A 15,830-nucleotide genomic window follows, 5' to 3' on the forward strand; every position below is an offset into this window, starting at 1 on the left:
ATTCACTATGCACCTTCAAATTACAGACAACAGCAACCTTTAATATACAACCCTGAGTCATCTCCAAAGCAGGTACAGCCTGTGCACTGAATAAAGCTGAAGTCCTGTGGAAAATATAGCATGCGATCATGTAATTCAATGCTGTATTATAAATGTGCTCTGCTTTGAAACAGGAGTAGATCATAGTGCACTGGGGAACTTTCAGTGCATGACAGCAAGGTACACATGGACATTGTGCATGGTAGACTAGCATGGGGTAGATTTACTCCTCAGCTTGTGGCAAACGAAGTGTTCCTATAGACAAGCCCATAGTAAACATATTTGAAATGAAAATTCACAAACAAGAGGGATGAAAGCTGAAGGGATACAAAACAGGAATGTCTCACGAGTCAGAGGTACAAAATTATATAAACTGCACTCAATCAATTACAAACAATTCTTTTTTGACATATGATCCAGAGATGAGTCTATCTGACGCTGACATTGGTCAAAGCCCATTGCTGTAAGGTTATATTTGTGTCTTTCAATTACTTAAATGTGTTCAGACTGTGTTTGGTAGATATGCTAAATAAATTTAAAACATATATAAAAATTAAATAAAATCAGAAGTTGGTGTCTCACCTCATTCACCTGGGGCTTGTTAATAATGTTTTTGGCATTTGAGGCATATCTCAAAGTACTCATGGTCTCATTGTAGCTGGAGCTAGCAGGAGAGATGGCTTTAAATGAAGAACAAAACAGATTTATAGAGATTACTGTTTTTATAAAAATCGTAAATTTATTAATAACTTAAAATGTCTTTAGGGATTTATCTCAAGTCCATAGAGAATGACTTATCAAAATCCCTTAATTTATAAACACATCCTATAATAGTGCTGATCAAAGCCCCAGTCTTAGAAAGACACATGTTCAATCTTAAATTTAGTTCCACTGACTTCCTTCAATGAGATTATCCCCTGTGCATGAAATTAAGCATAGGTGAAAAATCTTTGCAGGACAAGGCCCAAATGATGCAATGGACCTCACACCACAGTAGTGGTTTATTTTTCAGTATACCACACCACATATGAAGTGAACAGAAAGCTGAACTCACTGGCGATCATGATGGTCTTGGAGTTGCCCCCTAGACTGTCCTTCAGAAGCCAGGTGAGGATGGAATCACGGTACGGGATGTAAGCCTGACGCCTAGGCCTGGTGACGCTGCCCGGAGGGTGACTGCTCACATGGCTGTCCCCTTCACTAGTTATGCTGTTTATGCTCTGGCAGCTGCTGAACAGCTGAGAGTTTTGTGCTGTAGGTAATACAATAAACATTTTCTGAGAGGGATTATCTTCAGTGGGCTCAGATAGCAATTTCTTGTCTTCTGCATTTAGTGTGTCTTTATTACTCTCAATTCTGCATCTTAATTGGCTGAGATGATAAAAATGTCATTAGTATTGTATTTTACACCGTCCTGCTGGCTGTCCTCTGATATTAAAGTATTTAAACCATTATCAGTTGTTTATCTGAAAACGCTTTTTTAGAAATCAGTTTAAATATCACTACATTTTTTCTAATGATGGCTATTTTCATTCTATAATGTCAAACTAGTACATGAAGGGGCCACCGAGCTGTTCTCCTCAGCTCAGTATTCTAAATCCAACACACTTTTCAAATACAGCACACAACAAGGGGTCTCGTGGCTTTGTGCATAACTATCTTTCAAAATAAAAAAAATATTCATTTTATTACACATACCTAAGGTGGAGATGACAATTCCCAGAGTAACCAATGACTTGTTAATGTTGGCACCTTCTGTAATTCGATCTTTGCAATAACTGGGATCAGCTCTTTCACTAAGACACATATCGGGGGACAAAATACAAACTGTGTGACTATACTTAATATTTAACACATGCCAGGGCAGGCCTGAACGAGAACATGTTCTTCTCAGGTACAAGAATGGAAGAATTCAAACCTCAGAAGTAAACAGTATATGCTTTGGGCATTTTACATAAAATACGTTCCTCTTATGCTACTTTTTAAAGGGCAGCAATTCAAGGTTACACTCTCACCACATCCACATGTACCCTTTTTAAATGCAGAGTTCAGTTGAGACAGAGACGCAACAATGGCGCTGCAAGTGGCTAGTGGAGGAGGAACATAGAACATACTTTCTTGTTCCCTCAGTGCATCATGCAACCCTGTTTAGCACTGAGTCACTGAGAATAGCGACCTCGCTGGGGACCAGTTCTTTTTCCGAGTGTCCCTATGAGGGGAAGTGGTGGCTCGCTTCCTGGAAATTTTGGAAGACTGAGCACTCCCTTAGCAGAGGTTTTGCTTGGGGAACCATCTGCTGGTGTTGATTTTGGTCCTTGAGGAGTAGGCTGAAGGGACTTTTCTATTAAAATCATCTTGAGGCAGAGATCTCTGTCACACCGTGCCCTGGCTTTGAGGTTACTACAATGGGCACATTTTTGAGGGATATGAGTCTCCCCCAAACAACAGACACATGATGAATGGCCGTCAGAGACTGGCACTTCCTCACAGCAAGAGTCACAGCGTTTGAAGCCGGGAGAGCCAGACATTGCGGTTGATAAAAGTTTCCCAATGGGGAACAGGAGGTGGGGGGTGGGAGTGGCGATAACAAATAATTTTGGGGTTGGGAGGAAGAAACGGTATCTAAGAAAACAAGACTTACGAAACTACAACTAATCTAATTATTTCTATAGAGAAAAAAACGAAGAGGCAGCACGGCCACTGAGCTCCGTTTGCAGCCGAGGACGGTTGAGGTCATGCGTATGCTACGTGAGGTGCCAACGGCACTGCGAGACGACTACTGCGCACGCACGCCCTGACCGAGCACAGCTACCAAAAACCTCCGATCTGCGGTGCAGGGACGCACCGACATCTGACGTGGAGCACCCACAGCGGGGGACACATCTTGAAGAACGCTTGTTACTGCACAAGGTGAGTAACTTCCTCTTTTGCTCCCTTCTGTGCAGTGTGATAGTGGGGAGAATACTGGTCTTTGTTCACAGTTATTGCATATGATTTTGTGAGTCCATTGCTTGTAATGGATATTGGTCCAATGAAACCCTATTACCAAAACAAAACAATACATGACAGAGTGACAACTTCAGCTCAATATCCTCCTTGGTTTCATATACAGAAGTCATACTTAGCTCTATTAAAATATTAACTGCTGTGTTCCATACAACTGATAATGATGATTTAAAAAATGGAAATTACGTTTTACAAAACTACATTAAAATAATGCTTTTTCCCTTCAGTTCATTATTACCTGCCTGCAAGGTCCACCAGGTTGATCCTGCTTGCAATTTCAGAGGGGAGATTGTTCTCCAGTATAGCCTGAAGGGAAAAATAAATCAAAATTTTTCAATTCAAATGTATGAAAATACAAGAGGCTACGTGTTCTATTGAAGAGTTGTATTTCTGGCACTTCTACTTATTATGTGACCTTAGGCCATATAGTACAGTCAAAACATCAACCCAGTAGTTCTCTTAACTTACATGCAAAGCCCACTCTTATGATCATTTTCTCTTGAGCAAACCTCACTACCTCGTGACTGTATGAAAAGATTTTCTTCTAGACCTGACAAAATCACTATTACTATATTCCAAGGTTCTTTTGTGAAACTACTGAAAAATATCTTGAATGTTCTAAAATTAGAGGATGTTAGAAGAGCGAGATGGAAAATATCTATTAGATCACTGAGACCACCTTCCTGACCGTGTAGGATACAGTCCCCCAGAAAAAGGATGTATTGTAACAGATACAGCACACTAGGCACCAAGGTGCTTAGAAGATGAATACGGAAATCCCAGAAAGTCAAAAAATTCAGGAAGAGGCATTAAAATGCTACTCTTTATATTAACATCCTAATCAGTAAGTAGTAGCTACAGAGTACAAAAGGTAGTGAAACTGCAAACACATTGCCACATGAATTTTCACAACATTGTTGGGGTGGTATTGTAATATAAAGATCGGTTTTCAATTTAAATTTTTTTCCTTTCACAAGGAGCCTTTGGCTTCACTCCTAACCATAAGCAGGCACAAGGAAACAAGGTAACTTCAACAAATACAAAGCCTTCAAGTTGGTGTAGGAAGTGTAACAAAATTTGCAGTATGATCCAAAGGAAATAAGTAGCATAATTTCTACCGAGGTTACTGTAAAGTAGAACAAACTCTGCACAGTATGCTAAACAATGTTCTTTGGGAGGAGAAAAAAAGGAGACTGGAATTTTTAGCTAACCTGAGTGTATTGAATGGTGAAGATGGCATGGGATCTGCTGCTGGCATCATGAACATGCGTAGCTGCTGTGATTCTACATAAAAAGTGCACACAAAAAAATTCAGTTGGGACAGTTCATGTTTTTGAAGTACAAATACAAGATTCATCTGATTAACGAAGGCTAAGACTAAAGAACTGTAGCTTTAAATACAGTGGCCAGATTCTTAGATCTGGCCAAACTGTGCCCAGTACAACACCTGAGAAGGTGGAAGGCAAAGGTGAATTAAATCCACCTTTGCATTTTGATCCAGGGGGCAGTCAAGAGACATACATTAGAACAGCCTTCAGGTACATATTTATGGTGTTAAATAAGACCTGAATACAGCTTGAAAGTATAAAGCAAGGTTACTCACCTGTACAGTAACTGGGGTTCTTCAAGAGGTGTGATCCCTATGTGTATTCCAGTGTGAGGTGTGCATGTACTCCAGGTGCTTGGGACTGGAAGATTCTTGCTAGCAGTATCCATTGGTCCACACCTGCACCCTGCTCCTCCTCCTGGGCACAAGGGAAGGTGCAGACCAATCGCCTCTCCAGTTACCTTTCTACTACAAATAGCCCTAATATAAGGCTCCGCAGCACAGGAGAAGGAGGCCAGATAGTGGAATACAGATAGGGACCACACATATCAAAGAGCTCCAGTTACCACACAAGGTAAATAATCTCACTCTCTTCTTTAAGCAATGGTCCCTATGCATATTTCACTGTGGGTGATTCACGAGCAATATTTGTTGAGAAGGAGGGTGTAAGGAACTGTGCTGGATCAATGATAGGAGGACTGCTCTGCCAAAGAATGCATCAGCTGTAGAAGCTTGAACCAGGGTATAAAGTCTTGCAAAAGTGCGAACAGAGCCCTATGTTGCTGCCTTACAGATTTCCAGGAGAGACAATCTTGAAGTGAGACTACTGCCGCAGTCTGAGGTCTAGTTGAGTGGGCCCTGACACTTTGTGGGGGAGGGGTCACTGTTAACTCATAACAAAGCAACATACACGCTGAAATCCATTTGGAAAAGTCTCTGAGAAGAGATCTCTTCCCCTCTCATACATTCCACAAAGGATTCAAATAGTCTAGGTGATTTCCTAAAGGATTCTGTCCTTTGCAGGTGGAATGCCTGGGCACGACAGACATCCAGAGAGTGACGTTTCCTAATCTCAGCAGTGGCACAAATTTCAGGAAGAACACAGGTAAATTAAGTGAGTCGTCTGTGATGAAATTCCAAGATTACTCTGGGGGGTGAATTTTGGGTATAATCTCAGGGACACTTTGTATCTATTGAAGATAGTGTAAGGAGGCTCAGCCAAAAGGGCCTCCGGTTTACCTCCTCTTCTTGCTGAAATGATGGCAACTAGAAAGGCAACCTTCATAGATAAGTGGGCTAAGGCAAATAATGCTAAGTGATCAAATAGAGCCTTCATTATAATATTACATTACTTAATTAATTATATATGATATATTATTTTTGTAGCTTTTTTTAGCTGTTTTATTAATAAAAGGAGATGGTTTTTTGAGTATGTTGGGGTTTTTTATTAATTTATATTTAATATTTATAATTTAATTTTTTATCATGTTAAAAACTTTGTAAAAGCATTGCGACACTCAAAGGGTAAACAAAGAAAGTTAAGACTGACAAGATGGGGGAGGTAAAAATCTTTTATTGGACCAAATTTGTTGGAGAGAGAGAGAGAGAGAGAGAGAGAGAGAGACAAGTTTTTGAACCACTCAGAGCTCTTCTTCAGACCTTCAAAAGTCAGACATTCAGACTGTCAAAAGCTTGTCTATATCATCCATTAAAAGATATTATTACCTCATTCACCTTGTCTCTCTAATGTCCTTGGGCCAACATGGCTACAACTACACTGCCTAAAGTTAAGACTGCCAGGAGATGATGGCTGCTGCCCAAAGAGTAGTTGTGTTAGCTTTGCAATTTTGAGTTGAAGGTTTAGATGGATTTTTAGTGGATTTTTTTTAAAAGCTAATTTATTTTATCCATACATTTTCTTATTGTTTTTAATTTTGTGGGTTTTTTAGGTTATGTTGTAAATTGTTTATTATGAGAGACTAAATAAATATTTTAAACTTGCTTGGCTTAGCTTTGCTTTCTGAGCTTTTGAATTTTTTTAATTGGTTTTATACTTTTGAAGGGTTTTTTTAAATTACAAGTTTTGAGCAACTGACACATTTAAGTTGCTCACATTTTAAAACTGCAATATTTATTTCTATATTAAAGCTTGAATAAGTGTTTTGTTTTTTGGTGTTTTTTTTTAAACAGGTGAGAATTTTTTGGGCCTGGGCTTTCATAATTGCTATATTTTAGCAATATTATGTTTTACTGCTGATTATTTTATAAATTACATTTTAAATATTTAAGACTTTAGTAAGCTTATTGTTACATTAATTTTGTTTGACAAGCAATTTTAGTTGTTTTATTTTTTAAATTTAGCACTATATTTTCTTTTTTGCATTCAGGTTAATTTTTTATGAGTACACTTAGAAGCAGCTAGGCTCTACTTTTTTTTTTGTAATTTTGATTAGATTATTGATATTTGGATAATTCTGATTATTAAGGGTTTACTAGGCATGACTACACCAAGTGATACTGCTATAACTGGGTTTTATTATTAAATTAAGCATTTAATATTTAAATGTTTTTAATACTTCATTATTTAGGATGTTTTGAGCTTTGCCGTGTTAATTAGTACAACAGTTTTTTTTAACTGCACGTTTCTATAATTACTTAATTTTTATTGTTTTAGAAGACACTTAAAATGTTATTAGCTACTAAATACTGGGATTGTAATTTTCTTTATTTTATTTTTTATAGTAACACATTTTTAGCTTATTTTTTTGGTGGCTTTAAGCTTATGTTTTGTTTTTGCCTTTATTTTTTAAACTTAGTACACTTTACATGCACAGCAGTTCTCACTAAATACAGTCCTTGACGGATGGCTGCTTTTCACTTTGGATTTATACAAATAGGTAATATAGATTATTGGGCGGGGCAGGGGTGTGTGTGTGTGTGTTTATTTAACCTGTCAGGATTTTTTATTTATTTATTTTGTTTGGGTTTTTTATAACTACTTTTTATGCTTTTTGCATTTATATCTCAAGGTTGCACATTTCACTAGTAAAGTTTTAGGTACTAGAAATAATCCTTGTGAAACTGCTGCCTAGATTTGGGCTTTCTTTGCATTAGGGTAAAAAACCGCAACTAGATACTACTTTTTTCCACGGAGGCCAATGGTTCCTATTTTAAAAAAATTTTAGTTGCATTTAACAGACTTTTGATGTGTATTTATTTATGGCATTTAACAGACCTTTGCTGTGCTCTGTCAAGTGTTTTTTCTTTTTCTTTCTTTCTCTTTCTTTATTATTCTCCAAAGTTCCTTCTTTACCCTGGTCCCAAGCCTCACCCTAATACTTCTCTGAGTATTCCAACGGGTCCACCTTCAGATTTAACCCACTTCTCAAATGTGACACGAGCTTTTTCAATATTAAAACCTTTAAACTCTTTCAGAGCCATTTCCCTTAATGCTAGGTTGCGACCCTCATGCTAAGGGGTGAATACATTGCTTGCTTTAGATGGGTGGCTCTGAATCATGGCACCACTATGTTGGGGTGGCTTCTGAGACCTTACCCACTCAGTACCTATGAGAGCAAGAACTCATTTGGACTATGAACCCATCACAGAGGTTTCTTCACAGGCATACAATCAAACTACACTTGAGTTGATCAGGCTCAGGGTATAGGGCACACCACACATCCTAAGTTACAAAGAATACTACTTCTTTTATATGCATTTCCGCATTACATTGCATTACATGTTTTGGACTGGCTTGGTCACCAGTCCCTGTACAGCATGCTCTATCCATGCATGATTTACTGTTTACCTCATCTTACATTCCAGTATTATCTTGTCCATTCTTATCTTGTTCATTGTAAATGGTTCCCTTATTCTAGCTAGTATAGACATTCTGTCTCTTAGCCTACTGACCCATTGACTTATCTTAGTTAGCACAAACATTCCGTTTCCAGCCTGCTGATCCATTTACTGCCCAAGTCTTGTCTCACAAAAAATAAGGCCTCACCCATGTCCAATTACTCACGTCAAGCCAGGCCTACAATCCTTTAAACTGAGAGCTGTGAACCAATCACCCTTATTCAGTGAGGGAATTACCGAGGCCAAGATGATCATCATGAACATCAAATGGTGGATGAAGACATTCCACTTCCGGAGATCTACAGTGGGTCTCCATCTCCTTTCTTCTTGGGAATCAGAAAGAACTTTAAATAAAAAAAATCCTTTTCCCCTACGCTGGGGAGGTTCTATAACTCTCAGATGGAGTAGGGAATTTACTTCTTGCTAGAGCATCCTCTCATGAGAGCAGTGCCTGAAGAGGGACTAGGTCCTGTTTTTTGTTTTGTTTGGGGGGAGGAGGGGGTTTGAGGGGGAGGGAGAGAACTATACAGTGTAACCAGTCTGTTGTTGTAAGATACCAGGCCTGGGAAAAATGAGGTAGGTGGCCACCAAATTGATACCGGAGTCCTGAACAAGTAGATGTGGTAGAGGGACTAATGCTCTTGAAGGTCATGTCAAAAGTTTTTCCCAGTAGGAAGCTGCTGTGGGTGGAAAGAGGACAAGGAGGGATGTTATGTTTGCTACATTGCATCCTCTGACACTTCCTGCGTGGCCTGTAACCCTTTTGATGATAAAAGGGTTGAGGGGCTGGTCATTGTTTGTAGGACTGAGACTTGTGGTATTTCCTTCATGGAGCTGGAGTGTAGATAACCAGGGAAAGGAGGGTTGCCCTTGAATCGTGTTAAGGAATGTAACAACTCATCTGCTTTTTCACTAAACAAACTATTTCCCTCAAAGGGTAGATCCTCCACTGTGGATCAGACTTCGTTGAGAAATCCAGAGGATTGGCGCCATGACACCTGACATGATTATAGAATTTGCCATTGACCAGGAGACTGTATCTGTTACAGCAACTGAACGCAGGAAGGACAATCTGGCTAGCAATTCACCTTCTTCACTGAATGCCTGGAGCTGGAGCCTATGTCCTGTAGGAGTTTGTTAGTGAACTCCACAAACTTACTATAATTTAAAAAAAACAAACATATTTTGACCTCAAGGCTTGGTAGTTTGCTATGTGGAACTGTAAGCTCAAAGTAAGTATTTTTCTCCCAAAGAGGTGTAAGTGTTGAACTTCCTTATTGGAGGGAGGAGATCCAGGGTACTGTTGTCTGCTTCTTTCAGCGACAGTTAGTACGAACAACAAATTTGGAGTGGGGTGTGTAAATAAAACTTCTGCTAAAAACTAGCACAAAATATTTCTCTCTCTTTCATCTTGGAGTACGGCATAAATGGCCAGAGTGTGCCAGACTGTCTTGGCCAGATTTAAGAGGACTTCCTTAATAGGAAAAGGCCCCTTACTGGGATCAGTGCTCTAGAGAATGTCAGTAGTTGATGAGGGGTGTCCTGCATTGCCTCCACGGAGAGCTGGAACATGTCAATGATCTTCCCCAGTAGATTCTGAAATTGCCTGTAGTCATCAGGTGGTGATGATAAGGCCAGTGCAAATACCTTGTCTGGGGATAAAGATGACAACTCAATCGGAACTGGTGGTTCTGCCTGATCCAGCTCTACACTTAACCATGCAAACTGTCTAAAAACTATTATTCAAAAGCTATTTACAGATAATTGCAGTTAGACACTGAAGAAGTTAGCTAATGCAGTGGACACTGAAGAGGTTCTGTCTCAGTCCACAGGCTGTAGAAAGGAACTGGAGAAGTGGTTGGTCCACACAGTCCCTTATGCCCTCTGTTCAGAGCACAAGAAGGAGAGAAGGAGAATGGACCAACGCATGCTGCTAGCAAGAATCCCTCAGCCTCAGGCACATGGACACCACACAATGGGATACGCATAAGGACCATTACTTAGGTGCCTGTTCGCGAACGCAAGAAGCCTGGGAGGAAGAATTGGAAGTCCTGGCACAGTCAAGGAACTATGATGTGATTGGAATAACAGAGACTTGATGGGGTAACTCACATGACTGGAGCACTGTCATGGATGGGTATAAACTGTTCAGGAAGGACAGGTAGGGGAGAAAAGGTGGAGGAGTAGCACTTTATGTAAGAGCAGTATGATTGCTCAGAGCTCTAGTATGAAACTGGAGAAAAGCCTGTTGAGAGTCTTTGGGTTAAGTTTAGAGGCGAGAGCAACAAGAGTGATGTTGTAGTTGGTGTCTGCTATAGACCGCCAGACCAGGAGAATGAGGTAGATGAGGCTTTCTTTGGACAACTAACAGAAGTTTCCAGATCACAAGCCCTGGTTCTCATGGGGGACTTCAATCACCCTGACATCTGCTGGGAGAGCAATATAGCAGTGCACAGACAATCCAGGAAGTTGTTGGGGACAACTTCCTGGTGCAAGTGCTGGAGAAACCAACTAGGGGCCCTGCTCCTCTTGATCTGCTGCTTCAACCAGGGAAGAATTGGAAGAGGAAGTAGAAGTGGGTGGCAACCTGAGCAGCAGCAACCATGAGATGGTCGAGTTCAGAATCCTGACAAAAGGAAGAAAGGAGAGCAGCAGAATACGGACGCTGGACTTCAGAAAAGCAGACTTTGACTCCCTCAGGAAACTGATGGACAGGATCCTGCGGGAGGCTAATATGAGGGGGAAAGGAGTTCAGGAGAGCTGGCTGAATTTTAAAGAAGCCTTATTGAGTGCGCAGTGTGCAGAAAAAATAGCAAATATGGCAGGTGACCAGCTGGCTTAACAGAGAAATCTTCGGTGAGCTTAAACACAAGAAGGAAGCTTATAAGAAGTGGAAACTTGGACAGATGACATGGGAGAGTATAAAAATATTGCTTGATTATGCAGGGGTGTAATCACGAAGGCCAAAGCACAACTGGAGTTGCAGCTAGCAAGGGATGTGAAGGGTAACAATAAGGGTTTCTACAGGGTATGTTAGCAACAAGGTGGTGGTCAGGGAAAGTGCGGAACCCTTACTGAATGGGGGAAGCAACCTAGTGACATATGATGTGGAAAAAGCTGAAGTAGTCAATGCTTTTTTTGCCTCCGTCTCTACAGACAAGGTCAGCTCCCAGACTGCTGTACTGGGCAGCACAGTATGGGGAGGAGGTGAGCAGCCCTCAGTGGTGAAAGAACAGGTTAAGGACTACTTAGAAAAGCTGGACATGCACAGCACAAGTCCATGGGTCTGGATCTAATGCATCTGAGGGTCCGGAGGGAGTTTGCTGATTTGATTGCTGCTGTCCGTTATCTTTGAAAACTTGTGGTGATCAGAGGAGGTCCTGGATGATTGGGAAAAGACAAATATAGTGCCCATCTTTAAAAAAGGGAAGAAGGAGAATCTGGAGAACTAGAGACTGGTCAGCCTCACCTCAGTCCCTAAAAAAATCATGGAGCCGGTCCTCAAGGAATCCATTTTGAAGCACTTGGAGGAGAGGAAGGTGATCAGGAACTGTCAACATGCATTCGCCAAGGGCAAGTCATGCCTGACCAACCAGGTTGCCTTCTATGAGGATACGGGGAAAGCGGTGGACATGATATATCCTGACTTTAGCAAAGTTTTTGATATGGTCTCCCACAGTATTCTTGCCAGCAAGTTAAAAAAGTATGGATTTGATGAATGGACTATAAGGTAGATAGAAAGCTGGCTAGATTGTTGGGCTCAACGGGTAGTGATCAACGGCTTCATGTCTAGTTGGCAGCCAGTATCAAGTGGAGTGCCCCAGGGGTCAGTCCTGGGGCTGGTTTTGTTCCCCATCTTCATTAATGATCTGGATGATGGGATGGATTCCACCCTCAGCAAGTTCGCGGATGACACTAAGCTGGGGGGAGAGGTAGAGATGCTTGAGGGTAGGGATAGGGTCCAAAGTGACCTAGACAAATTGAAGGATTAGGCCAAAAGAAATCTGATGAGGTTCAACAAGGACAAGTGTAGAGTCCTTCACTTAGGACAGAAGAATTCCATGCACTGCTACAGGCTGAAGACCGACTGGCTAAGCAGCAGTTCTGCAGATAATGGACCTGGGGATTACAGTGGACGAGAAGCTGGATATAAGTCAACAGTGTGCCCTTGTAGCCAAGAAGGCTAACGGCATATTGGGCTGCATTTGTAGGAGCACTGCAATCAGATCGAGGGAAGTGATTATTTCCCTCTATTCGGCAATGGTGAGGCCACATCTGGAGTACTGCGTCCAGTTTTGGGGCCCCTACTATAGAAAGAATGTGGACAAATTGGAGGAGTCCAGCAGAGGGCAATGAAAATGATTAGGGAGTTGGGGCACATGACTTATGAGGAGAGGCTGAGGGAACTGGGCTTGTTTAATCTGCAGAAGAGAAGAGTGAGTGGGGATTTGATGGTGGCATTAAACTAAAGGTAGAGGAGGCCTGGGATTATTTTAAATCAAAGCTGCAGAAGCTATCGGAAGCCTGCATCCCAAGAAAGGGGTAAAAATACATAGGCAGCAGTTGTAGACCAAGCTGGATGAGCAAGCATCTCAGAGAGGTGATTAAGAAAAAGCAGAAAGCATACAGGGAGTGGAAGAAGGGAGGGATCAGCAAGGAAAGCTACCTTATCGAGGTCAGAACACGTAGGGATAAAGTGAGACAGGCTAAAAGTGAAGTAGAGTTGGACCTTGCAAAGGGAATTAAAACCAATAGTAAAAGGTTCTATAGTCATATAAATAAGAAGAAAACAAAGAAAGAAGAAGTGGGACCGCTAAACACTGAGGATGGAGTGGAGATCAAGGATAATCTAGGCATGGCCCAATATCTAAACAAATACTTTGCCTCAGTCTTTAATAAGACTAAAGAGGATCTTAGGGATAATGGTAGCAGGACAAATGGGAATGAGGATATGGAGGTAGACATTACCATATTTGAGGTAGAAGCGAAACTCAAATAGCTTAATGGGACTAAATCAGGGGGCCCAGATAATCTTCATCCAAGAATATTAAAAGGAATTGGCACATGAAATTGCAAGCCCATTAGCAAGAATTTTTAATGAATCTGTAAACTCAGGGGTTGTACCGTATGATTGGAGAATTGCTAACATAGTTCCTATTTTTAAGAAAGGGAAAAAAGGTGATCCGGGTAATTATAGGCCTGTTAGTTTGACGTCTGTAGTATGCAAGGTCTTGGAAAAAATTTTGAAGGAGAAGGTAGTTAAGGACATTGAAGTCAATGGTAAATGGGACAAAATACAACATGGTTTTACAAAAGGTAGATCGTGCCAAACCAACCTGATCTCCTTCTTTGAGAAAGTAACAGATTTTTTAGACAAAGGAAACGTAGCGGATCTAATTTACCTAGATTTTAGTAAGGTGTTTTATACCGTGCCACATGGGGAATTATTAGTTAAATTGGATAAGATGGGGATCAATAGGAAAATTGAAAGGTGGATAAGGAATTGGTTAAAGAGGAGACTACAACGGCTCCTACTGAAAGGTGAACTGTCAGGCTGGAGGGAGGTTACCAGTGGAGTTCCTCAAGGATCGGTTTTGGGACCAATCTTATTTAATCTTTTTATTACTGACCTTGGCACAAAAAGTAGGAGTGTGCTAATAAAGTTTGCGGATGATACAAAGCTGGGAGGTATTGCCAATTTAGAGAAGGACAGGGATATCCTACAGGAGGATCTGGATGACCTTGTAAACTGGAGTAATACTAATAGGATGAAATTTAATAGTGAGAAGTGTAAGGTCATGCATTTAGGGATTAATAACAAGAATTTTAGTTATAAGCTAGGGACACATCAATTAGAAGTAACGGAGGAGGAAAAGGACCTTGGAGTATTGGTTGATCATAGGATGACTATGAGCTGCCAATGTGATATGGCCATGAAAAAAGCTAATGCGGTCTTGGGATGCATCAGGAGAGGTATTTCCAGTAGGGATAAGGATGTTTTAGTACCATTATACAAGGCACTGGTGAGACCTCACCTGGAATACTGTGTGCAGCTCTGGTCTCCCATGTTTAAGAAGGGTGAATTCAAACTGGAACAGGTACAGGGAAGGGATACTAGGATGATCCGAGGAATGGAAAACTTGTCTTATGAAAGGAGACTCAAGGAGCTTGGCTTGTTTAGCCGAACTAAAAGAAGGTTGAGGGGAGATACGATTGCTCTCTATAAATATATCAGAGGGATAAATACTGGAGAGGGAGAGGAATTATTTAAGCTCAGTACCAATGTGGACACAAGAACAAATGGATATAAGCTGGCCACCAGGAAATTTAGACTAGAAATTAGACGAAGGTTGCTAACTATCAGAGGAGTGAAGTTTTGGAATAGCCTTCCAAGGGAAGCAGTGGGGGCAAAAGACCTATCTGGCTTTAAGATTAAACTCGATAAGTTTATGGAGGAGATGGTATGATGGGATAACATGGTTTTGGTAATTAAATATTCATGGTAAATAGACCCAATGGCCTGTGATGGGATATTAGATGGGGTGGGATCCGAGTTACCCAGGAAAGAATTTTCTGTAGTATCTGGCTGATGAATCCTGCCTATATGCTCAGGGTTTAGCTGATCGCCATATTTGGGGTCGGGAAGGAATTTTCCTCCAGGGCAGATTGGAAGAGGCCCTGGAGGTTTTTCACCTTCCTCTGTAGCATGGGGCACGGGTCACTTGCTGGAGGACTTTAAACTACAATTTGAGGACTTCAATAGTGCAGATATAGGTGTGAGGTTTTTTGCAGGAGTGGTGGGTGAAATTCTGAGGCCTGCGTTGTGCAGGAGGTCAGACTAGATGATCATAATGGTCCCTTCTGACCTAAATATCTATGAATCTATGAACTACACATAGGGGGTTCCAAAGAGGATGGAGGTAGGCTGTTCTCAGTGGGAGCAGATGACAGAACAAGCAGCAATGGTCTCAAGTTGCAGTGGGGGAAGTCTAGGTTGGAGATTAGGAAATACTATTTTACTAGGAGGGTAGTGAAGCACTGAAATGGGTTACCTAGGGAGGTGGTGGAATCTCCATCCTTAGAGCTTTTTAAGGCCTGACTTCACAAAGCCCTGGCTGGAATGATTTAGTTGGGTTTGGTCCTGCTTTGAGCAGGGGGTTGAACTAGATGACCTCCTGAGGTCTCTTCCAACCCTAGTTTTCTATGGTTCTATGATTACTTGAAGAAGAAGGGAATAAATTATATTTTTCATCCCCATGTGCCTGGAATATACTGGGCCAGGGCCTTGGCCCTCACTCTGGCTCCTCTGCACATCCCCAGAAGAGCAAGCATGCCAGAAAGCTGCCCTAACAGCTGGCTGGTGCCAGCTTCATGACATCCTCTGTCACAAAGGACCTGTTAGGGCACCTTTCTACCTCATTTACACCACCAGAGCAGTGCAAGAGGCTGGAGCGAGGGCCAAGAATTTGGCTCACCATATTCAAGGGAGGTTGGGAACAGTGTAATAGAATTGAAAAATGGAATTCATTCAACAGGTGTAATTGAAGTGAGTGAACTCCCCACTCCTCCACCATGGGCAGACTGCATACCATACGGTTCA

At 41.3% G+C, this 15,830-nt stretch overlaps 1 protein-coding gene across 1 annotated transcript in view; it reads right to left on the reverse strand.

The window, feature by feature from the left end:
* STARD9 (StAR related lipid transfer domain containing 9) overlaps positions 1-15,830 on the reverse strand; it is a 190,177-nt gene that overhangs the window by 78,486 nt on the left and 95,861 nt on the right. The window contains exons 9-13 of the mRNA XM_077818810.1: positions 4,257-4,329; positions 3,284-3,351; positions 1,738-1,835; positions 1,094-1,291; positions 622-719 (exon numbers count right to left, since the gene is read on the reverse strand). Of these exons, the coding sequence (XP_077674936.1) occupies positions 622-719; positions 1,094-1,291; positions 1,738-1,835; positions 3,284-3,351; positions 4,257-4,329 (535 nt within the window). The remainder of the gene's footprint in view (positions 1-621; positions 720-1,093; positions 1,292-1,737; positions 1,836-3,283; positions 3,352-4,256; positions 4,330-15,830) is intronic.

Source organism: Eretmochelys imbricata, chromosome 6, assembly GCF_965152235.1.
Source record: "Eretmochelys imbricata isolate rEreImb1 chromosome 6, rEreImb1.hap1, whole genome shotgun sequence".
Taxonomy (NCBI): domain Eukaryota; kingdom Metazoa; phylum Chordata; order Testudines; family Cheloniidae; genus Eretmochelys; species Eretmochelys imbricata.